The sequence below is a fragment of the Lissotriton helveticus genome, chromosome 2_1, assembly GCF_964261635.1.
Source record: "Lissotriton helveticus chromosome 2_1, aLisHel1.1, whole genome shotgun sequence".
In the NCBI taxonomy this organism is placed as follows: Eukaryota; Metazoa; Chordata; class Amphibia; order Caudata; family Salamandridae; genus Lissotriton; species Lissotriton helveticus.
The window spans coordinates 1,728,390,831-1,728,418,076 of record NC_136059.1 but is presented as its reverse complement, the minus strand read 5'-3'; the positions used below and the strand labels follow the sequence as shown (position 1 = coordinate 1,728,418,076).

Genomic DNA, 27,246 nt, shown 5'->3' with positions numbered 1-27,246 from the left:
TACCATTTTATTTGTTCGCTGTTCTGGGGCATTTTTTTAGGGGGCGACTCTCCTCCGCTCTCAAGGAGGAGCCGCTCCTGATTGCAATAACTTATGTTGATGAACTGGACACCAAGTGCTTATTCTTAAATAGCCACTAGTTGCGCTGTTGCATTAGAGTTTGCAGATACCTTACGGTTGGTTCCATGACAAGTATTACCAACTCTTACTTAAACAGGAAGGACATCCAGGCCCAGATTTAATATCAAAGCCACTGTATAAAAAATTAGAGAGCTGCGTTATGTAAATATTCGAAAAGTATGCAGTCCCAGGTTTAGAAAGAGTCACCGGCCAATAGAGTTGCCACCGGGCCGGTTTTCTTTTCAAGTGCAAACTGTGCAAGTAGTAATAAAATATTAAGCAATGAGGCATATAACCAATTAGAAAAACCTGAAACAAAAAAAAAGATATGTTACAGAGTGAAATCATTTCGAATGACTCATCTCACACAGGAAATTCAAAATGACCTTTCTTTAATGCACACCGGAAGTGAAAGCCTCCAATAGACGTTGTGCAAAGGGGTCGATGACAGTAGAATTCAGGATTTCAGGAGCGACTTGAGTCTATGTCCACATTTCAAATCAGCTAACAGTTCACAGACTAAAGAAAGACAAATTCATAGTTACAAAAAAACACTATCTCAGTAAGAAGAAGGAGTGACGAGGCACGGCTGTCCAGCCTGGAGAGGAGCGGCCATCAGGCCTTGCTTCAGCATTGTACTGCTTAAAGCTCCCCACCCACTTCTGTGGGGCAACAAAGTGCGTCACAAGTACACGTCGAGGGTGGCACTGGCTCCTTCAAGACTCTGGCGTCCTGTTTGTCCTCTGATACTCTTCCAGTTCATTTTTCCTTTTAATGGCGACTTGCAGCTCCTGCTTAATCGCCTGGATCTGTTTATCTAGCTCTGAAAGTTCTTGCGTCACAGATTCTCTTGCAATATTGACGGAGTCTGCCTTCCCATTTGTGGTCAGCGTAGCTGGAATCTCTCGCCTGAGCTTCAGAGGAGGTAGGTCTTTTTGTCTCCTGATGCTTCGTTTATTTTGTCCCTCTTGACAAGGTATGTATGTTTTCCGGTTGCTGGTAATTTGATTGGCAATATTCCACACGCTCGGGGTACTGTTGGCGGCGTTGCATCTAGCAGAGAAACAAGAAAATTGCAGGATTGCTCAGCTTGTTTCATCTGTACAGTGCAACAATTTATTTCAAATAAGGCTACAACATTATATTATTGACTTTCAGGTATTTTGTGTTTGCTAAACATTTCTTGGAGAAGGCGAAGTGGACACATTTATAAACCAGATAACTTTACAAAACATACAAAAAATAAAAACTTGTAATTTAAAGACATGCTAAGGTTAAAACTTGAAAATGAAATCACTTTATGCTTCAGATTCTCACATGTTATTGTACACTCCAAACGAGAATCTACAGCCTTGTCTTTACTGGATACCTGAAAGTACTCACCATTTCACAAGCTGCACTGATCCATTTCACATCACTGCCGAGCAGACTCAATGTGGAAAGGGAAAGACAGTGGGGACCGGCATGGTCAAAGGTTAAGCCCAGCTTGGGAGATACAGAGTGACAATGTTTGTTGCTATAACACTATGTATAACATTGATTTTGTGTTATTTGTTAACATGGCGAAGGCATCAGTTATTGTTAGCTCACTAAACTGTAACTGGCGAACTTAAGTGGGTTTGTTTTGTTTTTTAAGCATTATTTTTTATATATTACATCCTGTGCTGTTTGGTTAAACACATTTCCATCTTAGATCGCAAATCGAGACTTAATTAAATCAGTACTTCACCAAGCAATAAGGCCATGAGATGGGGGCAGTTATATTCACTTACGCATTGACAGCAAAACCAGTGTGAAAAAAGGACAGTGTGAAAACATAACACTCCTCTTGAAATGCAAATCTTCCGTAACATCTTTAACCTGTGAACTACAAGCATCTTCTCTGACAAATGTGCAGTTCAAAATGAAAACACTGGGTGGCACTGCGAGAACACGGTATACGGCGTGCGTCTCCTGAGAATGCTAGCTAGAGACAGTCTCTTCAGGAACAGGCAGAATGTAATCTGAAAATCAGTGGGATACAAAATGACATTAGCGTTGCCTGTCACTGCTCAAGCTTCGACACCGTCTCGTTTTCATTTAAAATCCACTTAAGATGTCTTTATCCATACACGCGGTCTTCGTTGAGATTGCAACACTGCTGAATGCATAAAAAGGTCAATTGAAGCTCTAGGAATGACATACATAAAATGACTGAGTTGCAGGATCCATTGATGCCAGCAGGGCTAAAAAATAATCCTCTATTATATGTAGTCCTAAACAACTAGAGAGACCGATGTATCATCACCGTCATTGGCGCCCAACAATCAATGCACGACCCTGCACGTGATCAATTTGTTTAATGTCTTAGTTGGACGAGCGGTGCGTGGGTGGAGGGTGGGGAAACTGGGGACACCTAAGGTGGTGCATCACTGCAAACAGGATCGACTGACGAATTTTTTACCCTGTTGCTATGTGGTACTGGCATCGTACCTGTGGGCTTGGGGGTATGCGGTTCCACAGGATTGGGTCCCTGGCACGGAAAGCAGGTTTCTTCAATCATGGGCTTCGCACAAGCAGGAATCTTAAACTGAAAATAAATTCCAGAGAGTGCGACTCCATAGACTATATGAAAATTGGAAAGATGAGGATGTGTTTACCAGTACAGGAAGGAGTGTCTTCTTGACCCACCTGCAGTGGTCTTTAGCAAACAAAATCATTGACATGAGTGCCATCTTTCGCTTCTTCAACTCCAGGTTAGTTCAGAAGAACTGGCATCTGACCACTTTTGCACCTCATTTAAGTGCTAGTGATTGTTTAAGACGACTTTGTGTTGAAAATTGAGTCCGCTCAATGCCAATATTGATGAATGAAACAGACTAACTGACCAAATACCAGATCAGGTAGTCACATTCACATAAATTACTGTGTTTGTAAAGATGACACCCCTTTTCAGAAAGACCCCGCAAGGCCTATGGGCTTTTTAACTCTGTCAGATGCTTCAAAATCATGGGTGCCTGACCACATTTTGCAGAGTGGCCCCCCCATGGCGCATTATACCTCTCACTGCAAGAAGTCATATTGTGGCATGTATTGTAACCCCTGGCTACCCAAATAAATCCTGACAAAGTCAATAAGTCTTGCTTTTTATAAGGTGAAGTGTTTGGAGATAATTGTTTGACAAAGTTGGTGTTGCCTCTGTTAGACCTGGCAACCGTGGCATGTTTTTTCCCTAACTTTTTGCCTTCAGGCCTCCTGTTTTTACTGACTTCGTTTTGCTGCCATTAGCACTCTGCACACTTTACCACTGCTAACAAGTGCTTAAGTGCTTGTGCTGTTGCCTCAAAACATGTTAAGTTGGCTTTTATCCATTTGGCATATTTAATTTGTTTGTAAGTCCCTAATCAAGTGGCACTACCTGTGCCCAGGGCCTGTAAAGTAAATGCTAATAGTGGGCCTGCAGTACTGAATGTGCCACCCACTTAAGTAGCACTTTGAACATGTCTCAGACCTGCCATTGTAGCTTGTGTGGGTGTAGTTTCAAACTGCCATGTCGACCGGGCAAACTACATCTTTTTGCCAGGCCCAAACCTTAATTTTCTAATACATATAAGTAGGGCTCCCGTTTTTTTTTTTTAACATGTCCAGCTGTATTTATCCATATTTATTTTTTGACCATCTTGTTGGTATTTATCCACGTTTATTTTGTTCTAGAGAATAAATGGAGCAGTAAAATGGTATATTCCCATGTTTATTTGACTCTAGGGCGTGCATTCATATATGTATGCCTGTGACGTCTTAGCAGATTAATTAGCCACGTACAACAAAAACCCACCACTCAAGGTAGGCCCTGGACAGCCCCAAGGGCAGGGTGCAGTGTATTTAAAATGTAGGGCATATACTTTTAGGTTTTTGCATGTCCTGTTAGTGAAAAACTCTTAAATTCGTTTTTTCGCTACTGTAAGGCCTCTCCCATAGGATAACATTAGAGTGGCCCTGCTACCTTTTATACATGTAATTTTCAAATTGCAGAAGTAAACCTGTTTATGTTTGGTGTCTCTGAAATCACAATTTAAAATCCTAACTTATGGTGAAGTCAAATTTTAAATTGCAATTCTGAAAATGTCATATTTGGAAAGTCTGAATTTTCTCGCTTTAGCCATTGAGTGCCTGCAGCCTGTATCTGGGTGTAACTGAATAGGCCATCACTGGCAGGATGGGAGGGAGGAGCTGGGCCCAGTTGCACTTACAGTTGAATAGGCTGTGTCCTGTTTCCACACAAAACAGCTGCGCACCCCCGGTAATTAGTCTGGAGCCAGGGCCAGAAAGGAGAGGGCACCTGTGCACTTCAAAGGTTCGCCTCTAGAAACTTCTCCTCCCTTTAAAGGCACAACTGTGTATACATACTGGAACTCAGACACCAATTCTTCAGTACACTTGTGGACCTGTAGATACCCTGCCAGGAAGAAGGAAGGACTGCTGTGCTGCTGAAAGGACTGCTTCTCTGCTGGACTGGTGCTCTGAAGGAACCTTGGCTCTGCATTTAGAGTGGTGGGAGGAGTTGTCGCTTGCACCTGAATAGGGCTGTGCCTACCTTTCACAATGCTGTCTCCGCCCCTCTGTAGTGTGTCTGGAGCCAGGGCTTGGGATTGAATGGGGGGTGTTGAGCACTTCTAAAGGTCGTTTGAAGTGCCCCCAGAACAAAGACATTAGGAGTATAAGTACAGGGGCTGTGACCCCATGATTTTGAACACTGCTTGGGACTTGTAACCTGACGCTGCTGGCTCTACATTCTGCACCTTGCTAGGGGTCTATTGGGCAGCCAGAAGGAACTGCCAATGGGACTTCCTATTCTTCTGTGTGACCTGCTGTCTGCTGGGCTGCAAGAGAGGCTATCACTTTGCCTGCCCTATGCACTGGCCTGTTGCCTGTTTCCCTGCTTGAGTGACACTAAGGAGCCCAGTGCGTGAGGAATGGGGTTTCTGCTCCTTGCTCTTATGAAACCAGCACATGGTGAGCGCTGGTTCTGCCCCCTTGCCTCTGGGAAACCAGCTAGAGGAAGGATTTGTGACAAGCACCTGGTGAGTGCATGTAATTCTGTGGCCCGAGGTGCAGGTTCCTTATACCAAAAACAAAAGGGGAAGAAGGAAATCCCAGGAGAGTACCCTCCCTGCGATGTCTCACCCCTCTGACGTCGCGGAGGGCGATGCCCAGCCTTGGAGGAGTGGAGCTGAGGTGGAAGGAGAGCGCCTGACGGCAGAAAGGCAAGGGTCACCCGCACTGCATGAACCCCCCTCAGTGGGGGCCTGCCTGCATGGAGCCTTCACTCTGATGTAGACGGGTTCCCACGGTAAAATGGCTTCCGAGATCACACATGCCAGTGTTCCGATGTTTCCAGCTTCCCGTACACCGGCCCCAGAATGGAGAGACAGCGACCCTACCACAACGCGTGAGAGCCACTCCCCGGAGGAGACAGCGGGTTCAGTTCTCTCCAGGAAAAAGGTAAGGTCTGGGGAGGTGAAGACCCAGGGGTGAGGGTTGTGTGAGGCAGACCCGGTGGTCCCAAACTTGGAGGCAAGTGTTGAATGCCATTGAGGACCAACCTTGGATTTCTGTCCTCACACGGAGACTGGGAGTTGGTTTGCAGCTGCACCACCTAAGCATGGGCAGTTGCCTTGCCTCTTACGAAGTAGGAAAGGCCCCTGCGAGGTCTCCCCACTGACTATGGTGGTGCGTGAATGCCCCATTCTTAGGTATACCTGGGGCATTGTAGCTGGATTGTCGGGACGGGGTGGAACCTCGACAGAGGTCCCCAATTCCTGAATTTGAATGAATTCCCAGAAATTACAGTATTTCTGGTAACAGAAGCACAGATGATTCTGTGCTTCATGTCATGGATGGGAGTTACCTTATAAAGTATAAAAGGAGTTTAGGGAAGCTGCACCCTATACATTTATGGGGATTTTAGGTAACTTGTGTTTTATTCTCTTGGTCTGCTGCATTCTATGACCTGATGTGATGACAGGTGTCGTTTTAGGCCTTGTACTGACAGGATAATAAGTATCCCTCCAGCCCCTGCATATCATGTATTTCGATTATATGGGCAATCTATACGTTGTTACTTGATTGCACTAACTTGTGATGTTTTAATAATTGCCTGGCTAGCAAAGGGATTTCTTTGATCTATGTGATGTCATGACAAGTGCCTAGCGGCACAGTGATTTGTGTGATTATGGTCTAATCTGTTTTATGTACAATACAAAGGATATTTTTATATAATCTTGTGTGGAGTCTCTTTTTGTGGTGTACCTAGTGTGTCACTGGTGGGTGCGTGTTGTGTAACACGTTAAACATTACCTCTGGGATAAACCTGACTGCTCTGCCAAGCTACTAAGTGGGTGAGCAGGGATTATCTTCTGTGTGTAACTCGCTTACCCTGACTAGAGTGGTGAGATCCGCCTGGCTTAGGTGCATACCCTAGCCAACCAGAAACCCCATTTTTAACAGGCTTCTTTTTGTTTTTCCAAATTCTTCCTCTGCCTGTTGTGTCTGAAACCACACCTGCAAGGATGGAATTCAAGCTGGGTATCATGGATGCCTACACTGTGACATAGTTCAAGGAAGTTTGCACAGAGACAATACTTCCAGCAAAGAGCACCACCAGGAAGGTGGAGCTCCAAAAGGTGCTGAGGGCCTGGGAAGAAACTCACCAGTCAGTTGTGAAAGCCACAGATGGTGATGATGTGATGGAAAAACAAGGAGATCGCCTACCTGAGCGTCATTATTCAGCTGAGTGGAATGACTTGGCCTTAAGTGGAGCCCCCTGCCAGGGCAAGGAGCAGTGTGTCTTCCTGCAGCCTGTTCCCAGAGGAGCTGGCAGAAAGGAGGGAGGGGAGAGAGTTCAGACTGGAGATGGGCGGACTCAGGATGGAAGAAAAGAAACTGGCCATGGAGGTGGAACAAAAGCAGGCTGGGAGGGCCTTGGCAAAGGAGCATGCTGAGAGGGCCTTTGAGGAGAGGGAGATTAGCCATGGAGGAAAGAAGGTTGGCCAATGAGCTAAGACTCAGAGAGCTGGACATCAGAGTTAAGCAGGTGGAGTCCAGCAAAAATGGTGGCAGCTTACTGACAGTTCCCTCTGGAGACAAGCAGGTCCATATTCCTAATGGTTTGGGGTCTGACTTTGCTGTGGGGATGACACTGACAAGTGGTTCAAGGTTTATGAGATTACTTTATGGGTGCACAGGATCTCTGGAGATTGGGGGCTAGCCTGTGGAAGTATGTCCCTAGCACCCTACTGGCCCTACAGAAGAAGGGAGGATGATGTATCCCCCCATGAAGGAAGCCCTTGTAAGGAAGCATGGCCTTACCCCCAAAGAAGTACAGCAGAAGTTTAGGGACAGCCAGACACTGGCCCAGCAGACCTGGGAGGATTGTGTGGATTTCTTTAGCAAAGCACTGGATGGTTGGGACAAGGGCAGTCAAGTAAAGGATTATCATGGGCTGTACAATTTGATTGCAAAGTAGCACATGTCCGGAGCTTGCTAAGGGGGTGGAACGCTGGGTCAGACAGACTTAATGACACACCTTCATATATTTCTGGATATCTATGAAAGTAGATTATCCACTTCAAGTATGAAAATAATTCTCACCTAGTGAGAGCAAGCCAACATAGATTAATACCACTTGATGAGCACAAAAGATACTTTTCATCCATTTGTGCCACAGGTTTCATTTATATGTTATTTCATGCCACTCAGAATTATTAAATTGACAAAAATATTGGAACATTGGTGATAACAATGTGCTGATCACTAAATGCTTTATGTCTAACTGCACAACTCAGGTGCTCGCAGTGCTTAGGTTGTAAAATAAAATTGCCTGGGCTCTATTCAGTTGGCCTTGCAGCTTGCACCACACATTGGCCTGCCATGCTGCCAATGATAGTAATGACACAACTACTAACCATCACACTCCTACAAGTGTGACAATCCGGACTATTTCAGGCCCCCACAGCTGTAAGAATGGCTTAGGCAGCAGCTATTAGTCATTTTTAATGTATATTTATTCAACAATTAGGTGTTGTTGTGGTCATCTCTAAATTAGCCAGACAGTGCCACCTTGTGGCATATTGTCACAAGCACCGGTGTTGACAATCAAGTGCCGGTGCCAAGCACCGGAAAACACCAGCTCAAATGAAGTAATGGGGGTTCGTTAATGTGCTTTCAGTAAACACCTGAACGTGTTTTCATTTTATATAGTTGTTGTTTGAGCTTTAAACTACTTCAAGTACTGCACATATGAGAACAAAACACTTACTGTGACTAGAATATGTGAACCCATTTTTGGAAAGGAAGTATTTTAATATTGCTGAAATATTAAGAAGCCCATGGCGCTTTCGGGTGAGAAAAGATTACTGATATTTATTCTTGCGACTTCACCAGCATTGGCCAACACTATAGGTAGGAGTCACAGCCCAGGGAAAGGACGAGAGAGTAAAGCATCAGGGGATTGCTTCAGTCAGTACACAGCAGGCTTAAGCACACGAGGCCTACGGGGACATGTCTTACGAGAGTCAAAAAGTAAACTGCATTTTAAGAGACAAAACATGCTTCATTCCACAAAGAATGAAAATGTTGCTCTTTCCCCAAACTGTCATCTACATACTGTGCATTTGCCCACACAATATTCATATTTAATAACATCAGATGATGTGCCTCGTGCATGGTCTACAGTTGCCTCACTGTCTCATAGCGAACAAGCAAAGGCAAAGCCAATAGGTCTGACTTGCATTTTCATATAAGCAGGACCTGTTGGCTTCCTCTGGGGTTTTGTGTCGCACATCCGCAAATTGGAAACATGCTCCGAGGAATAATGCACACTTCTTACTATACGGAGCCAATAGAAGCGATGAGATACTGTCTACGCTCAATCTTTATTCAACCAGAATGCATGTGTCCTGGTCAATATTTGCAGCCATTTTGAGTAAGTCTGTAGTATTTACTTCACAGAGCTATGCTATTGTACTTTTCATTGACTGAGGTTAAAATTAGCATACAAACTGTTCAGCTATCATGGAGATTAGGTAGTTTTGTTAATGTCACTGTTACAAAGTGAATTTAAAATAAAACATAATCTTCTTCATTCTAAACCAACACTACGGCACCCAGAAGGGATTACGCTGTTAACAGAAAGCCAAGACTATAGACATACTGGCTACAGTGGTAGCATTTACCTAGGAACTACCTACAGATACATGGCATAGGGATTCACAGTGGGCAATGCTTTCTAGGGCAAATATTAAGTAATATGGGGCACATAAGCTGTCCTGAGTAACATGCAAGCACAGTATGAGGGGTACCGTGCCCTGCCAATCTTGAGTACTTACCAGTGACGTAATGCATAATGATGGAACACCCCCCCCCAGCAGCAGAATGTGATAAGCAACCCCTGAGTCTCCCATATCTCACAGATATTCATTGGCCTTAGATCAAATGGGGACACTCTTAAAGGGTTGGGGGCGAGGGGGTTGTGCTATGCATCTGGTAATTATGACTCCTTTTTTGGCACAGCAGGGCCTGTGTGACTGTACTGCTGATTCACCAGGTAACCTTAATTCTGGAAGTCATCTGACAAGGAAGAGAGGAAGGAAATAAGAAAGAGGAAAGAAATGCAGGAAGGAAGAATGAAAGAAAAAAAGAGGCTTGTGGTACAGTAAACAGCAAGGGTTCAGGGATCAGAGGGAAAAATCAAGATGGGTGTCGATTTTTGTTAGTGCTGCTCGCCTCCCAATGCCTACTACAAATTGGGGAGGGTGGGTGGGTAATAGATCTATTTTCTATCGGTAGAGAACAAAATTGGTATTATCCCACACATATTTTAATCGAAGTGTAAATGGATATTGGAGTAAAGCTAGAATAAAGTCAAAGGGGAAGGCAGGACTGCAGAAAAAAATGCAAACAGCCTGATGTTCACTCACTTGCCACGGTGAAGTGATGGCAACGAGGAAGGATGAGGAGTTGCAAAGGACAGCTGTGAAGTGGCTGTAGACCAGTGCACATCAAATACGTGAAGATGACTACTGCATGAGAAAAGGAGTAGGAGGAAACAACTGTTGCAGGCCTTTCAAAAAGCGCATCATAACGGAGGCTTTAAACAATGAGGGACTGATTCCAAATGCAAACTTACACTTTCACTTAAGTTCACAATTGCTAATCACAAAGGGATTTATGAGTAGTATTTTTAAGTGTGGAGTCTCCACATATAAAAAGATACTACTCATAAATCCCTTTGTGAATAGCAAACAATCGTAAACACACATGAAAGTGTAAATCACCTTTGTGAATCAGATCCTGAGTACGGTCCAGCAACTGTGTAACATCTGAAAGAGCTGAAAGGAACCCTTTAACTGTGCCCAAAGTAGAGCCTTACTGGGCTAGAGCCAAATCGACAACTGAACATCAGATAAATTAGACTGGAGGGGGTCAATCTGGTGTGTGCTGTACCAAATCACAAATCTGTCACAACATCAAGTTTATACGGTTTTTGACGAGAGACACTTGGCTGCCAAGATGACATCAACCTCCTCCAGAGGAAGGTCGAAGGTGTACAGTTATCGCCTCTCAATCTCCATGCATGAAGGTGAGGATTTTGAAGGCCTGCCTTGTTGCTGCAATAGCCGGTCCTCCCAGAGGGGAAGCCTGATCGGAGGACAGATGCTCAAACCCAGGAGCTCTATATACCAAATTTGAGGCCACTAGGATGACTTGTACCGGGTTGGTCCAGATCTACATCAGAATTCGGGCTAGAAGAGGTACAGGTAGGAAGGTACATGGAGTCCCAAGTTCCACTCTAGGTGGAACGAGTCTCCTAGATAAGAAGACAGGTTGCAAACTCCAATGCGCAGAACTGCTGACATTGCGCGTTCTTGGCTGAGGCATGCAGATCGACCCAGGGACCTCCCTATTTATGAAAGAGACCTTGCACCACATCCAGGTCACTACTGATTAGCAAGGTGGCACCAGCTGAGTTTGTCCGCTAGGTAGTTCACCACCCAGAACATCCCTTGATGGTTCAGGCATTTCCAGAGACTTGGGCCCACATGCATCAAGCATTTTTGCAGTCGCAGACGGTGCGATTCCTTAAAATCGGCCGTTTGCGAATGCAAAAGTGCTTGTTGGGATGCATCATGCCATTTTAGAAGTCGCATCTTTTTTACGATTTCTAAAATTGCATTAGCATTTAAGAAATCGCAATTGTGCGATTTCTTAAATGCTATGCATCATTATAGAAAAATATGCGGTTTTTAAAATTGGAAGTGCAAATTACCACGAAGTTCAACTTCGTGGTAAATTGCGAAATTGATTAAATATGCACAAAAATGCATTTTTTAAACTGTAAAGTTACACACACACATGTCCTTAGGACATGTGTGTATGTAACTTATGCTGAAAAGTACATTTCAGGGGTGCATGGGGGGGTCCTTTGGACCCCCCCTGCACCCATGAAATTTTCTAAGTGCCACTCGCAATTTCCATTGACTCCTATGGGCCTTTTGGCCCATAGGAATCAATGGGAATTGCGAAAATTAAGTTAAGAAATCTGTATTTCTTTGGGATTCGGTAAAAAATGCGCTTTTTACCGAATCCCACAAGAATACCGAAAATATTGATGCATATCATTTTGCATTTCTTAATTTGCGATTCCTTATTTTTCGCAAATTAAGAAATGCAAAAAGACACAATGATGCATGTGGGCCATAGTGCCATGTGATATAGAGCCCAGGACCCTACACCTCCCTGTTTGTTGCAGTACCATATGGTGGTGGGGTCGTCCATGAGCACCTGCACTAGCATCTCTTTGATGGATGGATGGCTTTCAATGTCAAGGGGATGGCCCAGAGCTCCAGGAGGTTGATGTGAAGAGTGGCCTCCTCCATATACAAGAGATCTTGAACCTCCACCTCTCTCAAGGGGCTTCTCCAAATCAGAAGTGTTGCATTGGTCCCCATGGTCAGCTCTTGATGGGGTAGGTGGGGGGACCCGCTGTTGGTCGAATTCTGGACCAATAGCCACTACTGCAGATCTTTTGCAGTCCCCTCTCCCCTCAAAAATGTGGATGTGGTCAGAGAGGTCCCCTTGAGATTGAGACTTCGGATTCTGCTGCAAAGCTTGCAAATGCCACCTGGCATGCTTGACCAGCAGGATGCAGCAAGTCATGAGTCCCAGCAGCCTCAGAGTTGACCCCCCTGAGATCAAGGACAGATGCTGAAAGACTGGTTTCATAGCCTAAATGTCCTGGACTCCCCTTTCTGGGGGAAAGGTATTAAATAAATCATGTCCAGAATTGCGCTGATGAAGGGGAGCATCTGAGAAAGAGTCAGGTGTGGCTTTGATAGTGAACTCTAAAGATGACAGGAGAATCACCTTAGTCTGAAGGTAGTTGACTCATGCCTGGGGCAAGCTTGCCTTCAACAGCCAGGCGTGGTGGAAAATGGCGGCGCTGGGGCTAATGGCTCACCCGATGGAATTGGTGGGGCCATGCAACAACAAATTGTGAACTTGGCCCCATCCCCAACATCCTGCATGGCTCGGATTAGGACAGGTCAGAGATCTCCTGAGAGACCTGAAAGGACTTGAGCCACTGAATCCCATAGAACGTGGGAATGGCGACACAGCAAGGAACTAGCATTCAAGATCTTGAGAGTAAAACTGGTGGGAAAAATACCTTCTTCTCAAAGGTTTCTATTTGTTTTGACTCCCTATTGGGAGAGTAATCCAAATGGTATTTTGGTTTGTCCAAATGGTAGCTACCCACACTACCAAGGTTTCAGAGGAGAGGTGCTGAGACAGGAATGCATGGTCGCCCATGGTGGGCAGTGGCATCTCGCAATTTGGCAACTGACTCTGGGTTAAGTGCAAGATTTGGCCTAGATCCCTAAGAAAGTATTTATAAGTGCCTCATTGAAGGGAAGGAGAGGCTCAGTAGATGGTTGCTCAGGTTGGAGCACTTCTGTCAAAACATTGGTTTTGAACTCTAAGGTGGTGAGCAGGAGGTGAGGAATCTGGTGGTCAAGAAATTTGTCTGCCATACGCATGACCATAATGTAAGATGTACTTTCCTCAATGGCAGGGCCTGAGGACGAGAGGAGTTCTGACTCAGGGGATGTGTCAAGGCCACTGGCTTCTTGAAGATCATCATACAAATTATCTTTATATTTAGTTGTGCTATCTCATTACCCGCATTATATTCTTTGTCTGAATCCATACCAAATACGTGTTCTTTTTCGTGGAAGAGTGAAATAAAGAGCGGGTGGTAGTGCTTCGATGTAAAGCGTGCCCAGCCTTGTTCGAGGTTGTAGTGGTGCTGACTCATAGTCAGATAGCATAATGGGTAGCTCATTCTCCAGCATTGATGGAGTCTGCAACAGTGTCGAGGCTCTGAGAACAGGCGTGGAGCGTGGTAGGCGTGGCGGTATAGTGCCAGGGGAGGCCTGGTGGTGGATTTCCTGGGTCCAGCTGGTGCAAAGAGTAATCCCACTGGTGGTACTCCAGGTGGAGATCCTTTCGGCTCCTTGGGACCTTTGGTGAGCCAGAGGGAGTCAGTAAGGATCCAAAGCGTCAGAGCACAGCCTCCCTGATCTCTTTGATCTGCCTTGGTGCCGCAGATAGCCCCAAAAATTCAGGTTGTGCTGGGACAAATTGTGGAATGGGCTTCAAGGGCGACTGAGTTTCGGAGCGAGATCGAAAGGAATGATGACACCCTTGCTCCTTCTCAGTTGAAGGTGAGAGGTGGGAGGGGGCTGAGTACCACTTTGATTTTCTATGTTTTTTATTTGACCCAAAGCCTTGGAGCGAGGCCACAACCAACCTTGGAAACAACTCCTTTGACTTCTGGCCTGGGAATGGGACTGGAACAGGTCCTTCGATTTGGACCAGTCTCATTGCAGGACTCCTGGTGCTTGGTGACATAGAGTTCTGCCTTGCGGTCTCCGATGGCATTCGGGTTCATCAACGTGCAGTCACTGCAGGACTTACAAGTCGCAGCTCGACCCCAGACACCTCAGGCAAACGCTATCACAGAAATGTGTTTGCGACAGTCCTTGCTCTTTTGAGAGGTGACATTTTCCTTGCACACAAACTACATTTTGTGAGATATAGTGTCACAAGTGATGATAGTTAGCTCTAAACTAGCATCTGGTGGCATGGATCAATCAATCAATAAATCAGGATTTGTAAAGCTTGGCAAATCACCCGCCAGGATATCCAGGCTCATGCAGGTCCCAGAGGCTCATTCAAGCAGCCAGGTCTTGAGGCCCTTCGGAATTCCAGAAGCGAGGTCATGGTTCGTGGTTGTGTGGGGAGGCTGTTCCAAGTCTTTGCTACAATGTGGGAGAAGGAGCTTCCTCCACTTCTCGCCGGTTAGACAGATAAAAAGGAACTGACATCAGGACACAGGAGTGGCACCTTTATACACTCCACATACAAATTCCAGAGCAGAACGGCATCAGCGGGGAGTTGCACAGTGCCACCTACCGATGCACAAAGGTACTGCTGAAAAACATTTTCGAATTCTGTCTGACACTGGGTGAACATTCAAAAGGTGAGGAATCTGCAGTTAGAAGTCTTTATCAGAAGTTGCATTTCCCTAAAATACTGTTCCAGTTTGATACAGAGAGAGAGAGAGAGAGAGGAAGTCAGATATTGAGAGAGGGGAAAGAAGAATTAAAAAAAGGAAGAAGGAATAATGGCAGAGCGATAGAGAGAGAAAGAGAGAGAGATAAAAGTGGCAGAAGCAAATGGATTGAAAGATGGAAGTAATGTAAGAGACAAGGGCAGCTGGGATAAGAGTAGCTGCCCATACCGGGTAGCTGGGTTCTCAGCTGGGTTATGGCTCTGGCCCCTCGATGCATGTTTCGCTGACTGGGCCCTTTCGCAACAGAGTCCAGAAAGCGAGTGCTCCCAGACACTGTGAGCCCAGGGTGCGCCTTCCTTGACAGAGGAACAAACCTATGCAAATTCAAGGCACAAATCAGTGGATTAAAGTTGCCTTTACTGCAACTGTGCTGAATAAATTATAATTGGGTGACGCGAATGCCATTCCCCACACAGTTTTTTAGTCAGTTTAGTGGCTAAATAAAGTTTGTTTATGGTGTCAGTACTGCCCTCTACTCCCAGTGAGTGTTATTGACAGTGACATCGTTATTGCAATTGCTGGGGTCACCGTTGTAAGGTGTTCCGTGGGACTCACAATGGTATTTCATATGCTCCTTTGTGTGGTTTTTGCACTTACAGAAAATACATATGGGCATACACACCACATGAAAGGTCAAGGTACGTCACAATTTCCTAACTTCAATCACTAAAATCAGGCATGTACGAGCTGATGTGCATAATTTCTTGGCATTGCACTATAGTTTTTGTACTTGTGAAAGTTGGGATATAGAGTAGTTTTAGATAGACCTAAAGGTTATACCTGGAGTTATTCCAGTTATAGTGAATGAATTAACAAATTAAAAACGTACAGCACACTGCAGAAAAAGCCATGTGTGGACGCTAATCAGCAATTGCCTTTCTAGCAGAGAAGTTGAGCCCTTGAAATAGTGGGGCATATTAATACCAAGCCTGGCGAAATGACATTATCGCCGCTTTAGTGGCCGTTTTCGGCCGCTAAGCGGCGATATCATCGCCTTATTAGCAATCTGTCGCTTAGCGACAGCTTTTAGGCGATAGCAAGCGGTTTGGGGCCCGCTTTGCATGTCAGCGATGTTTATCGCTAATGACTTGCAAAGTGGGCGTACCCAACCTGTAAGCGACTGAAAGCAGTCGCTAACATCGCTATCGCCTATTAGCAAGGCAGGCGTAGCGATGGAAATATTCCCGCTATCGCCAAAATCCAACGCCTGCTCAGACCAGTTCTTAGCCATGTTATCCAATGGGAGGTGGATAACATGGCTAAGAGCATTTTGTCGCTAATGCGTCAATATCGCTGTATTCTCAGCGATATTCACGCATTTCGCCTGATTTTTATCGCTTTTGAGATAAACCTTGCTAATAGCAAGTTATCTCAGTGATAAAAACCGGTGATGCGCAGCGATAAAAATATTGCCGCTAACCCTACTTAGCGATAAATATCGCTATTTGTTGGTAATATGCCCCAATATGCTTTGGCTAAATAAATAGCTCTGGATTTATACCTAGATTTATTGAGAAATTGCGTTGTCCTTGTATGACGCAAGTTGGTGTAAGGCAATGCATGTCCTTAAAGGGGACCTATAAAGCCACACAAGAGGCTATTTGCTCTTCTTTGAGTGATTTGGTTAAGAAATGTAATGCAATGCTGCTGCTTGTGCATTTTGTAGTGGTGGCCGTTCAACTGGTGAAGAATGGGCGTTCCCATAAGTCTACCCAGGGAATTTAATGCAAACGCAGATTTACTAAAAATAGTAAACCTGAGTTTGCTACCACATTGAGATGTTACGAGGAGAAATATGTTTATTTCTCTGCGTTACTTCCTCTTTGTATGTGTGATGCATCATGCATAGAATGAGTCATTTGCCTGCCGGTAACACAGACATCCTTACTAAGATAGGGCACACTCCTGCTCTCTCCAAGCGCTCGTGCAGTGTGCTGCCTAGCACAAACGCAGGCACTTTTACTGCAAGAATGCCTTGATTGGACCTCATGCAGGAGGTGGGGAAGCACAATGCTGGGACCTCAGCGAAATTTCCCCATTGCATTCTGGTAAAGAAAGTTCATGATCATTTCTGGGTGATTTCCCTTCTGCCTTGGGAGGTAGCAAGTCTTTTTAAAGGTACTTGAAATGCTGCTCATATGTCATCGGATTAGAGAACAACTGTCATCTCAATAAAAGTTCCCCAGGTCTGACATTTAATAAATTTTCCACAATTTTCCTTCTATCCTCCTACTACATTTTTGTTCCAGCACTTTAAGGGGCATATTTATGAGAGACTTGCATCATCGTTGCACCACGCAAAGTGGTACATGCCTCTAAATCAGATTTATGAAGGAACGCAAAGTCACATTGTGTATCTTTGTATGGCTTCATAAATCTGTTGTAAGGAAACATAGCCAAATTGTTGCATCACCTTACTCTGCATAAGGGAGGCGTTCCATGGATTTCCATGCTTTTCGCAAACCTACTAAATGAAAAGCTCATACGTTATTGTTGTTATCTAGCATTTTCCTATTTTTCCCCTTCCTTAAGTACCTTTTTCTCGATACCATTCATGAAATATAGATGTGTTTGATTCTTTACCTTTAAGCTGACTCAATGTGGGTTCTGAAATTCTAGTATGTTCCATTTCTTCCCCTCCTATAGGTATATGTTATTTTAGAGCTCTCATAATTCAAAGTTCAAAGTTCTTTTCCATTTCCATTTATCCAAGGTATCGGTTTTCACTTGTGACATTATAGTATCTTGTAAATCTTTCCCGTGTTTAGTTATTCCCAGTCAAAGACTAACTCTGAGATTTCTGCTTAAGCAGTTCCCTGTTCATAATTCTCCTTAGACGCATAAATGATTAACTTGATCTATTTTCTATATGGATACGTGCTCTTTATTATCTTGGTTATTGACTGTTTACTTGTAATAAACCTCATGCTTTCCGAATCTGAAATCTAGATGAAATCTTTAAAACTTCCCCGTAGTCTGTGGTTTTTATAAAATACAGAAGAATATAAAGTTGGAATTTTGCTTTGTTTGCCTTTTTCTTCACAGCTAGCTCCCTGATTCATCGTGGTCATTAGGTACCCGTAACGGTGGATTGGTAAGTCGGGTGCAATAGAAATATATAGGAAGGAACTGGGTTACTGGTAGTAGAGTGTAAGGTCACCCGATTAATGTATATGATCAACTGAAGTTGTATGGGCCCGATACATATATGGTAAATATTGTTGGTTGGGTGACCTGCGCGCTCTATCAGTCACACACTAATGGAAGCACTTACACCCCTCACACACTAGCTTTACACACCATTGGAAAAGCTCTAATACTCTTCACAGACTTTCCATCCAACACTGCTCACTTTCACACGCTTCAAAAGCTAGCAGCCATACACTCCTAACAACTCTCACACCCCTCACTGAATAGCAGTCTCACACTACCAACAGCACTCACACACCACTCACAAAGTAGTCAAATGGAAGCACTTTCGCACCTATCACAGAGAGGTTGTCACATACTGCCAAGAGCACTCTCGCACCCTCACAGGCTAAATGTCACAAAGTACCAACTGAACTCACGCCCCTCACAGATTAGCAGTTACATAAAAATGATAACGCTCACACCCTTCAGACTCAATATCAGAACCATTCTCAAACCCCAACAGAGTAGCTATCACGATATTGACAGCACTCTCCCACCCCTAACCAACCATCAATCACACACTACCAATAGCACTCTCAAACCTCTCAGGGTCAAGTATTGGGTCAGAGAATTCTGTAGTTAACAGTGGTGGTTCTGTTACAGGTCTGTGACAGGCCACCACTCCTCCGGCATGTCCACCCACATGACCTGTCTCGATGTGCATGTGATCCAGTGGAGAAGGCCAGCCTTGCCTGCAGCAAGACCCCATGCTATCCCGAGCACTGCTTAATTTGTATAAAACATAATTGCAAGGGCCCTTGTCAAGAGGCCACCGCAGCTTGCACCACACATTGCCACTGACAGCACTGCCAAAAGCAGTATTTACACAGCTACTAACCATCACACCGCTACAAGTGTGACAATTCAAAATGTTTGAGGCCCCTAAAGCTATAAGAATGGCTTGGGTGTCAGGTATTAGTTGTTTTTAACTGTTGTTCTGCTCATCTTTACATTTCAGAAACAATGTCACCATGTGGCAGCTGACCACCAGCTCATATTAAGCACTGGCCGAGGCCCTCTAGCAATCCTCCAGTAAAATATCAAGGAAAGGCAAAGGCAATAGGTTTGCCTAGAACTGAAAATGCATGTCTGACTTATTGGCTTTGCCATTACTTTAAAGAAGTTTTTTTATTTATCAGCAATTTTAATCTGTATTGGTGAAGAGTGCCTGTAAGTGTACACTTAAAAAAATGTAAACCGTTAGACAAATATATTTCATAACCACCTTGAAAAACACATTTCTAAGTTCACTCTGAATTTTCACACCGACTTGCACACATAAAATCAGTTACTACTTATTTAGAAAGATAAGCAACCGATTATTATTTTTTTTAGACCTCGAGCACCTTTGAATTCTTTTAGATATCATTGAAATTGAACATAGCATTTGCCGTTTTTTCCACTCAGTTTAAGTCATGCAATCCATTCTTGTCATTATTTGGATGCCATTACAAATTGCCGACCATGCCTTCCTTCAATCAACAGAACACCCAATGTATTTGTTTGGGGTGGTTTTATATCACTAAATGGCAATGGCCATTTTGACTCACAGACAAATGAGACAGGCTTCTAGCCTGCCAGGACGCCCTGCTAGGCACTGATGGAGCCCGCAGTTTCTATTTAAAAGTATGCAGAAATAGAGTTAACATTTCCATGACATTATACTTGTTGTCCATGTACACGCCAACACCCCATTGCATTAGATTTGGAATTGCCTTACATTTTCGTTTTTTTAAGCCACTAAGCGAATAAAGTTCTCTGGTTTGATTTAACACCTGTTTTATTATCTCTACACGTTCTCTCCATAGGGTGTTGGTTTAAAAAAGGAATGCGTCCATCTTCCTTTTTAGTATTTTCAGTAAAATTATCAAGTGTATGTCTTATCTTTTCAAATGTGGTCTTTTCAAACTAATTGTTTATAAGTAAATAACACCATTAACAAAAATCTGCTCCGGTTTATGCAGGAGCGTTTTGTTTCTCGTCACCTTTGCAGAATTGAATTATGTACATTGTTCTGTAGAGAAAAAACCCATAGACAGCTCTTTCTTTGCTTTCACGTTTAGCTGTGCCTGCTCTGAGCTCAGTGTCTGCGTTGTCTTCTTTAAACTCAGTGTCCCTCGCGGAAAACACAACTCTTTGTAGAAACCACCATCTTGATTACTCGAGCAAGACGCCCTTGACCCTTGCCTGGCTCACATTTTGCATCTGACAGACAGTATTGTGGCAGCTGTCAGTAGGAACCTTGTAACCAGGCACGAGATCTTTGTTCACTATAATACCCCGGTTACTTACCAGTAATCTTCATTACTCCGAGTCCTGGTCTTCCTAGATGCAGTCCTGAGTCCCGCCCTCCCACCCGGGCTTGGCGGTTGACTGTTTCCTGTCTTTCTTGTCTCATGTGGCGTGGTATGTTACAGGAAGTGATTTGTATGTTTCCTCCCTTTTATGGTGGATCATGGGTAATGGTGGCCATCTTGGGGGAACTTTTTTGAGTTTTCAGCTTGGGAATTGATTCTGCCAGAAGGCAGCTCTATCTTTTGCACTGCGTTGCGTCCAGCAAACGCAACACTTTAGAAAATTAGCATTAAGTTCTGCCTTAGGACCTTAAAAATGGAAACAAGCCCTTGTTGTTCTGCTGCTTGAAATGTCTTTCAAGGAACTCATCATGCTCACTTCCCATCTATCTCGCTTCTGTTGGCTACAAAAGGTCTAGAAAAGGAAGTTTATTGACAATGATTCACCTTAACAGAAGTAACTTCCTCTACTCATCTCAAGCTGACTTTGTTCTACACATGGTACCAAAGTTGCACCCATATCAGTGGCGCAATGATAGCCCCCACAGATCCCTTAGTGCAGGGAACCCCAAGCTCCAGGGGACCCCCTCCGGCACAGTCCTGGGTGGCGGGACTCTGGCCTGAGAGCTCCTGACAGGGACTGGCGTGAGGGGGGGGCCCTGGATGTACCTTGCAGGGGGGCCCCCTCAAGTTTTGTTACCCCACTGGCCAGCCATATAATGAAAGTGTTTCGGGCCCTCACTTCCATAATGAGAACAATGTCACCCCAAGTATTATATGAGAAACTGACCACAAACCTGCTGCAGACACTCACAGGTATCTCTTTCATTATATATCCCATGTACCACTATGCTGTGGGCCCGCAGCACTGGGGGTGGGTGCTGTGGGGAAGGCTTTTAAGCTGCTTGGCTTTTATGTAGATTTATTTAAGCCTTTTACTGGTTTTCATTGATCAGAAGCAGCTCTCACTTTTGAAAGGTGGGAGATCCCTGCTGTAAATATAAGCTGGCTACTAATGAATACCGAATGTATCTATAGACGTGGATCACTGTTTAACGCTGACCAGACAACACACTAATTCCTTAATAGCTCCATCATTTAAGCATTCACTGCTGAAATCTGTACACAACCGGCAGGTCACAGATATGAATCCTGGCTGAATCAGCCTTTTAATCCTCCCAAGCTCGATGTATTGAATCCCATTACATGATGTATTGGCAGCCTCTCCTATCTGAAATGCGATGAAGTATAGAGACACTGTCGTACCAAGTGTAACAAGCATTGCTAAATGCATTAGATTTCGCCTATGTGATTAATAATAATTTGTTTTTGTTGTAAACTGTAGTTTGGTAAGTAGTTGTGCAATATAGGTGATTAAAACTGTGTTGAAGTGTTAGGACTTGCTTTTTAGGAAAGGCAATATATTGTGTTTTTACTTGTTTTATTATAAACACAACAACAGCAAATTAACAACATCTAAAGTCTGAAATAAAAGAAGACAATGAAATCCTTTGAAGGCTGAGTGGTTGATTGGTAAACACACTGTGAAATAATAATGCCTGTTACATTGCAGGTTTGCCCAAAAAGCCCTTTTAAATATGGACTTCACCGGCCAAACACATGCATAAAATGTGTGCTGCTGTGACAACAATTTTTCACAAGTTGCATGGTGCCAAAAACAAGAACAATTTTTGGAAGGCGTGTGAGGCAAGAATGTAATATATTTTAGAAAAGGCCAAAGACAAAGCAAAGACATGCAGACAGCAAATATGCATAAAATGTGTGCTGCTGGCATGACAATATTTGACAGAATGCATGGTACACAAAACTAAGGGGGATATTCACAAAGAAGTGGCGGTGAGAGGCGTTAGCCTCCTTGGTTTAACGCCTCTCACCGCCACTTCGGAAACGCCAGGCTGCACCCTAGTCACAAGAATGTGGTGCAGCCTGGTGTTTCCTCCATCGACGACGCTATATCTCACGACTTAACGCCAGAACAGGCACCCTTGCACCAGAGCGCAAGGGTGTCTGCGAGCAGGGAGGTTTGTTAATGCACAGGAAGATGTCCCTTCCTGTACATTAACGAACCCAAAATTCCAGTTTGCTTTTTCCATGTGTGCTGCTACATGCAGCACACATGGAAAAAGCAAAAGCGAGGAGAAATAAAGGTTTTCTTGTCATTTAGCCACATTAAGACCTGATTTTTCTAGGTCTTAAGTTTGGCGCTGCCACCTATTATCGTCGCCCTTGATAATAGGTGGTAGTGTCAAACTCAATGGGTGTTGCGGTGGAACGCCCACTGCTACACCCACTGCATGCCCCCTTTCACACTAAGTTTAGCGTTAAAGGAGCTCTATTCTCAAGGCAGCGTTAAGCCACTTAACGTGGAATTAAGCCATGTTAAGTGCGTTAACGCTGCCTTGAGAATAGGGCTCTGGCCCTATCGCCACTGGAACGTAAAAAAAAGAGACGTTCCTGTGGCAAAAGGCGCTTGAGAATATGCTCCTAAATAATTAGTCTAAAGGCTTCTGAGTGAAAAATGTGGGGAAAAAAATATAAGATGCAGACATCCAACACTCCTAAAATGGGTGCTACTGCCCCAACAATATTTCACAGAATGCGTGGTACAGAACGAGATAAGTACTTTAAAGGCATTGGAGGAAAATATTTGGAAAAAAACAAGAACATGCAGGCAGCAAACACACATCAAATGCTAGCTCCTGTAATCACAATATTGCAAAAAGTGAATGTTCCTAAAAACGAGATAATTATTTGAACGGCGGCAGAGGCACGAATGTAATAAATTAAAGAAAGGTCCAAAGTTAAAGCAAAAAAACCCACAGGCAGCAAACGGGCATTAAATGTGTGCTGCTGCCATGAACATATTTTACAGAATCTGTGGTTCAAAGAACGAGCTAATTAATCCAAAGACATCGGAGGGCATCATTTTTAAATAAACTAAAATCTACAGTCAGCAAACACGCATAAAATTAGTGATGCTGCCACAACAATATATAACTGATTGTGTGGTACAGAAAACGAGATAAGTAGTTCAAAGGCATAAATGCATGGTCTAAAAAATGACATAATTAGTTGCAAGATGTCGGAAGCCAAGATAGTAACAAGCTGGTTCGAAATGTGTTGCCGACAGGACGGGAAAACAACAAAACACAAGCATGCTCTAAATGCATGCAGCCTGGGAAAAATAACAAAATGTAAACAGTAAAAGCTGTGTAGCCTTAACAAAAAGAAAAAAATGCTCCAGCCTCCTAAGCAGATGCGAATGAGTACTTGGGCCACGTGAAATAGAGAAAGGAGAAAATAATGCACCCAATAAAACAGAGGAAAAGTAAAGTGGCAAGCACCCAGTCCATAAACAAGAGAAGTCCCTTTTAAGATATATTGAATGTAATAGATTTCACAAGCACAGCGCAAGTGCTGTTCAGGTGAAACCTATCATGAGTCCTGTCAAAGCTTTGAGGGATGAGATTAACACAATAAAACACTGTGCTTTATTGTAAGATGCCATCAGACAGCATGGCTTCAGTTAATAGGCACTGGTCCTTATTTTATGTATAAGGTGCCAGACAAGGAGAAAACAGGCTCTTTGAACTAAACTTACCTTTTATTTTATTAATCCAAGTAATATGCAGATTTTACAGCTATTCACGACCCTTAGTGATGTTGGAGCAGACCTCATCAGATAAAAATACAATTAATTTCTTGAAAGGATGGAGTCAGAAGCGGCATTACACAGGCGTCTGGTGCATGCAAATAGTTGTCTTGTTCGTGTTCTCCTGTGACAGGAGGTCAGTCTGCTCGCTAATTAGTCCTGGAGAGCAGTGCTGTGAAGTCTGTGAGGTGCTGTCGGGTTCAAATGTACTTTTTGTCGGTCTTTGAACGGAGATATCTGTGTGCAGCAGTGTTTTGGCAAGAATATCGTAGGAAGCTTTCACTTCTAAGACAGAAATAATCCCACCAAAAGATTTGATCAGCCAGGGGCCATTGTACCTACTTTGATACAAACCTGCCTTAAATATCTCAGTACACCAGGGAAGATTTTGTCTTTTGCACAAGCTTTTTATTTAAAGAATAATGTTGAATACTGCACAGAGAATAACATCTCAGAGACTTGAAAAATAATCTTATCCGGAAGTTCTACACAAATTTTAGCAGAACTACCTCAACCTGAGCTGAGGGCCCATTAGGAGTCTACAGCAGGGCTATCCCCGGTGAACACCTTCCCACCGATAGCAAGTGTGACCAGGCGTGGTATGGCACCTGGTAAAACCCAAAGCGTTTCTGTTCACATTCTGGGCCAAGAAACTCATAGTGGCTAGTAATTAGGGTGGATGTAGCTGCTGCAACCTGTTTCTCCAGGCTCAGTATCCTCACTTCCAATGACTGGCCAACTTATAATGGGGCCTACTACTAAACCCACAGTAGATAGATCTACTTACCTCAGAAAAAACAAGAAAAACACGTCATCACCGAAATTGACAGAGCAAGAGACTCCAGTGTGTCAACATTTACAAAGAGAAACAAACTACCCCAATTCCAACACCACAGATCTCACCCACCGTCGAAAGAATTAAAGTAATGCATGCGCACTACATTATAAACAGCTTCACATTAGCATCAACTACATCACTGGAGATGCTGCCAACGACTTCAACTTCAAGTCATACTCGGTACCTATGTAATTGGTTAGATTTGATAAACTCTCAAATTTTCTAGCTATTTTGGGAACCCAGATCTTGTTTAAAGCAAGTTATGAAAGGGCCTGGCATCTGTCGGTCAGCAACAGTCTGGAGAAATGATTCAGGGAGTGAGTGGTGTGTTGGATGGTCTGTTGCCTTGCAGAGCATGCTTTTATGGGAAACAGTCTTTCTCGAGGCAAGGAGACTTAAGCACAGGGACTTTGGTCCATTTATTGTACAGTCCTTTTATGGTATTTCATTGTATTTTGTTCATACCTTATGCTCAACCCAACAAAGACAGTGTTCCTATTGTTTGCCAACTGGTGCAAACAGCCACAAGCAAACTTGGATCTACGACATGAAACTATATGGTTTCACTCCTCAGTTATCAGACATCATAAAATCACTTGCAATCACCCTCGACACAACCCTGACCGTCTAAGAAAGCATTATCAGGAAAGCCAAGAAAGCATGTTCCCAGTTCTAAAAAATAAAACCCGTGAAACTCATCCTTTCAGAAACTGATTTTAAAACAGCAGTGGAAGCCCTTGTCCTCTTAGACCTGGACAGATACAACACACTACTCAACCGCCTTTCCAACACCACTCTGGAATCCTGGCAGCGGGTGGTGTTTCCATTGAAGAAATTTGCAGGGCGACTACCTGGTCCTCTTTTTATACTTTTGCAAAAGGATTATCATTTGAATTAAGACGATTCTATGTCTAGTAATTTTGGTCATGGGGTTTTGACCACTGCTCTGCAGTAATGTGTTTCTGTTATAAATAAAAGTATCAGTGCAAACCTCCTTTGGTCTCTGGCTTGGGATTTCCTCATGATGTTATGACTGGCACAAGGAGGACTGTATGAGGGAGTAATAATTTCTTTTACTTACCGGTAATCTTTATTACACTGATTAGATCCTCCTCATCCCAGTCAATGACCCTGCCTTCCCTCTCTTGTGGTTTGCTTTTTCTCTTGTGCTCTTCCAGGAGGAGGGAGGGGGAGGGTGGGCGCTTTTGTCCATTCATGGACATAAAGAAAGAACTAGTGTGGTAGGTACATGTTGAGGGCAGGACCACCCTCCTCATGACGTTATGACTGAGATGAGCAGGACCTAATTTGCATAAGAAGATTATCGGTAAGTAAAAGAAATCAGTGGCTTCCCAATCAGTTCCTTTGCACTGAACCACCAGCCACCATCCACTCTAAGCTAGTACGTTTTTTGAAAGATTTTTTAGAAAGACCTTTTGAATTGATTTAAGGCATGATACATTTATTTCATCTACCACAACACTGATGTCTGTTTTTAAAACTTAAGCACTGAACAGCGCCCTTGGGTTAAAGGAGGATACATCTATATAGTTAGCAAAACCTTCTTTAGCAATGCAAGACAGGAACCCACATGCCCCTAATGCAATAAATGATACCAAACCAAATATTGCCATCAGGTCTTGCGGTGAGTCAGGCAAGAACCAAGACAGATGAAAAATGATAAAACTAGTTAATATTCTCTTATGAAGAAGATAAGCAACTCCTGTGGGGCGTTTTGTGACCTTTTACATGGCTGCATCTGGTCCTATTGCCTCAAAATGACGTGATCCCTGCATCGTGCTTGGGATGGTGTGCACCATGCTTGGGATGTTGTGCTCTATGCTTGGGAGATTGTGCTCCATGCTTTGGATGCTGTGCTCCATGCTTGCGATGCTGTGCTCCGTGCTTGGGATGCTGTGCATCGTGCTTGGGATGCTGTGCACCATGATTGGGATGTTGTGCTCCATGCTTGGGATGTTGTGCACCATGATTGGGATGTTGTGCTCCATGCTTGGGATGTTGTGCACCATGCTTGGGACGTTATGCTCGATGCTCATGGCCTCCACCCACCCCTCCTGTAGGAGTAGGATATTTAGATATATCATATTTGAACTGGAGTAGCAGTGTTAGTTGTAAAATAGAAGGAGCGTATAAATAAATGGCTACAAATGAACCAAATCCCTTTTACCTTAGGTCTATTATTTACCTGTTTTCTAGTCGCTTCAGTTTCTGCTGGAAGTTGTCCTCATTAAACGACGTATTTAAGGCTCGGTGTAATCTCTGCAAGAAAGAACACATACCTTTTGTACAGGAAAGAGAAACTTGACAAACAGTACAAATATGTTTTTGTTGCCACATTCCGGTTATGTCAGTCAAAAGTAGTAGGCCATTACTTCCTGCTCTGATGGGTGGTCGTGGTATTTTTGTTTAAAACAATCTTGGTTATTGACAGCGTCTA

General features: G+C 43.8%; 1 protein-coding gene across 1 annotated transcript in view; it reads right to left on the bottom strand.

The window, feature by feature from the left end:
• Positions 1-553: 553 nt before the first annotated feature.
• GRIN3A (glutamate ionotropic receptor NMDA type subunit 3A) overlaps positions 554-27,246 on the bottom strand; it is a 610,101-nt gene continuing 583,408 nt past the window's right edge. The window contains exons 8-9 of the mRNA XM_078677625.1: positions 26,995-27,068; positions 554-1,173 (exon numbers count right to left, since the gene is read on the bottom strand). Of these exons, the coding sequence (XP_078533751.1) occupies positions 837-1,173; positions 26,995-27,068 (411 nt within the window). The 3' untranslated portion in view covers positions 554-836. The remainder of the gene's footprint in view (positions 1,174-26,994; positions 27,069-27,246) is intronic.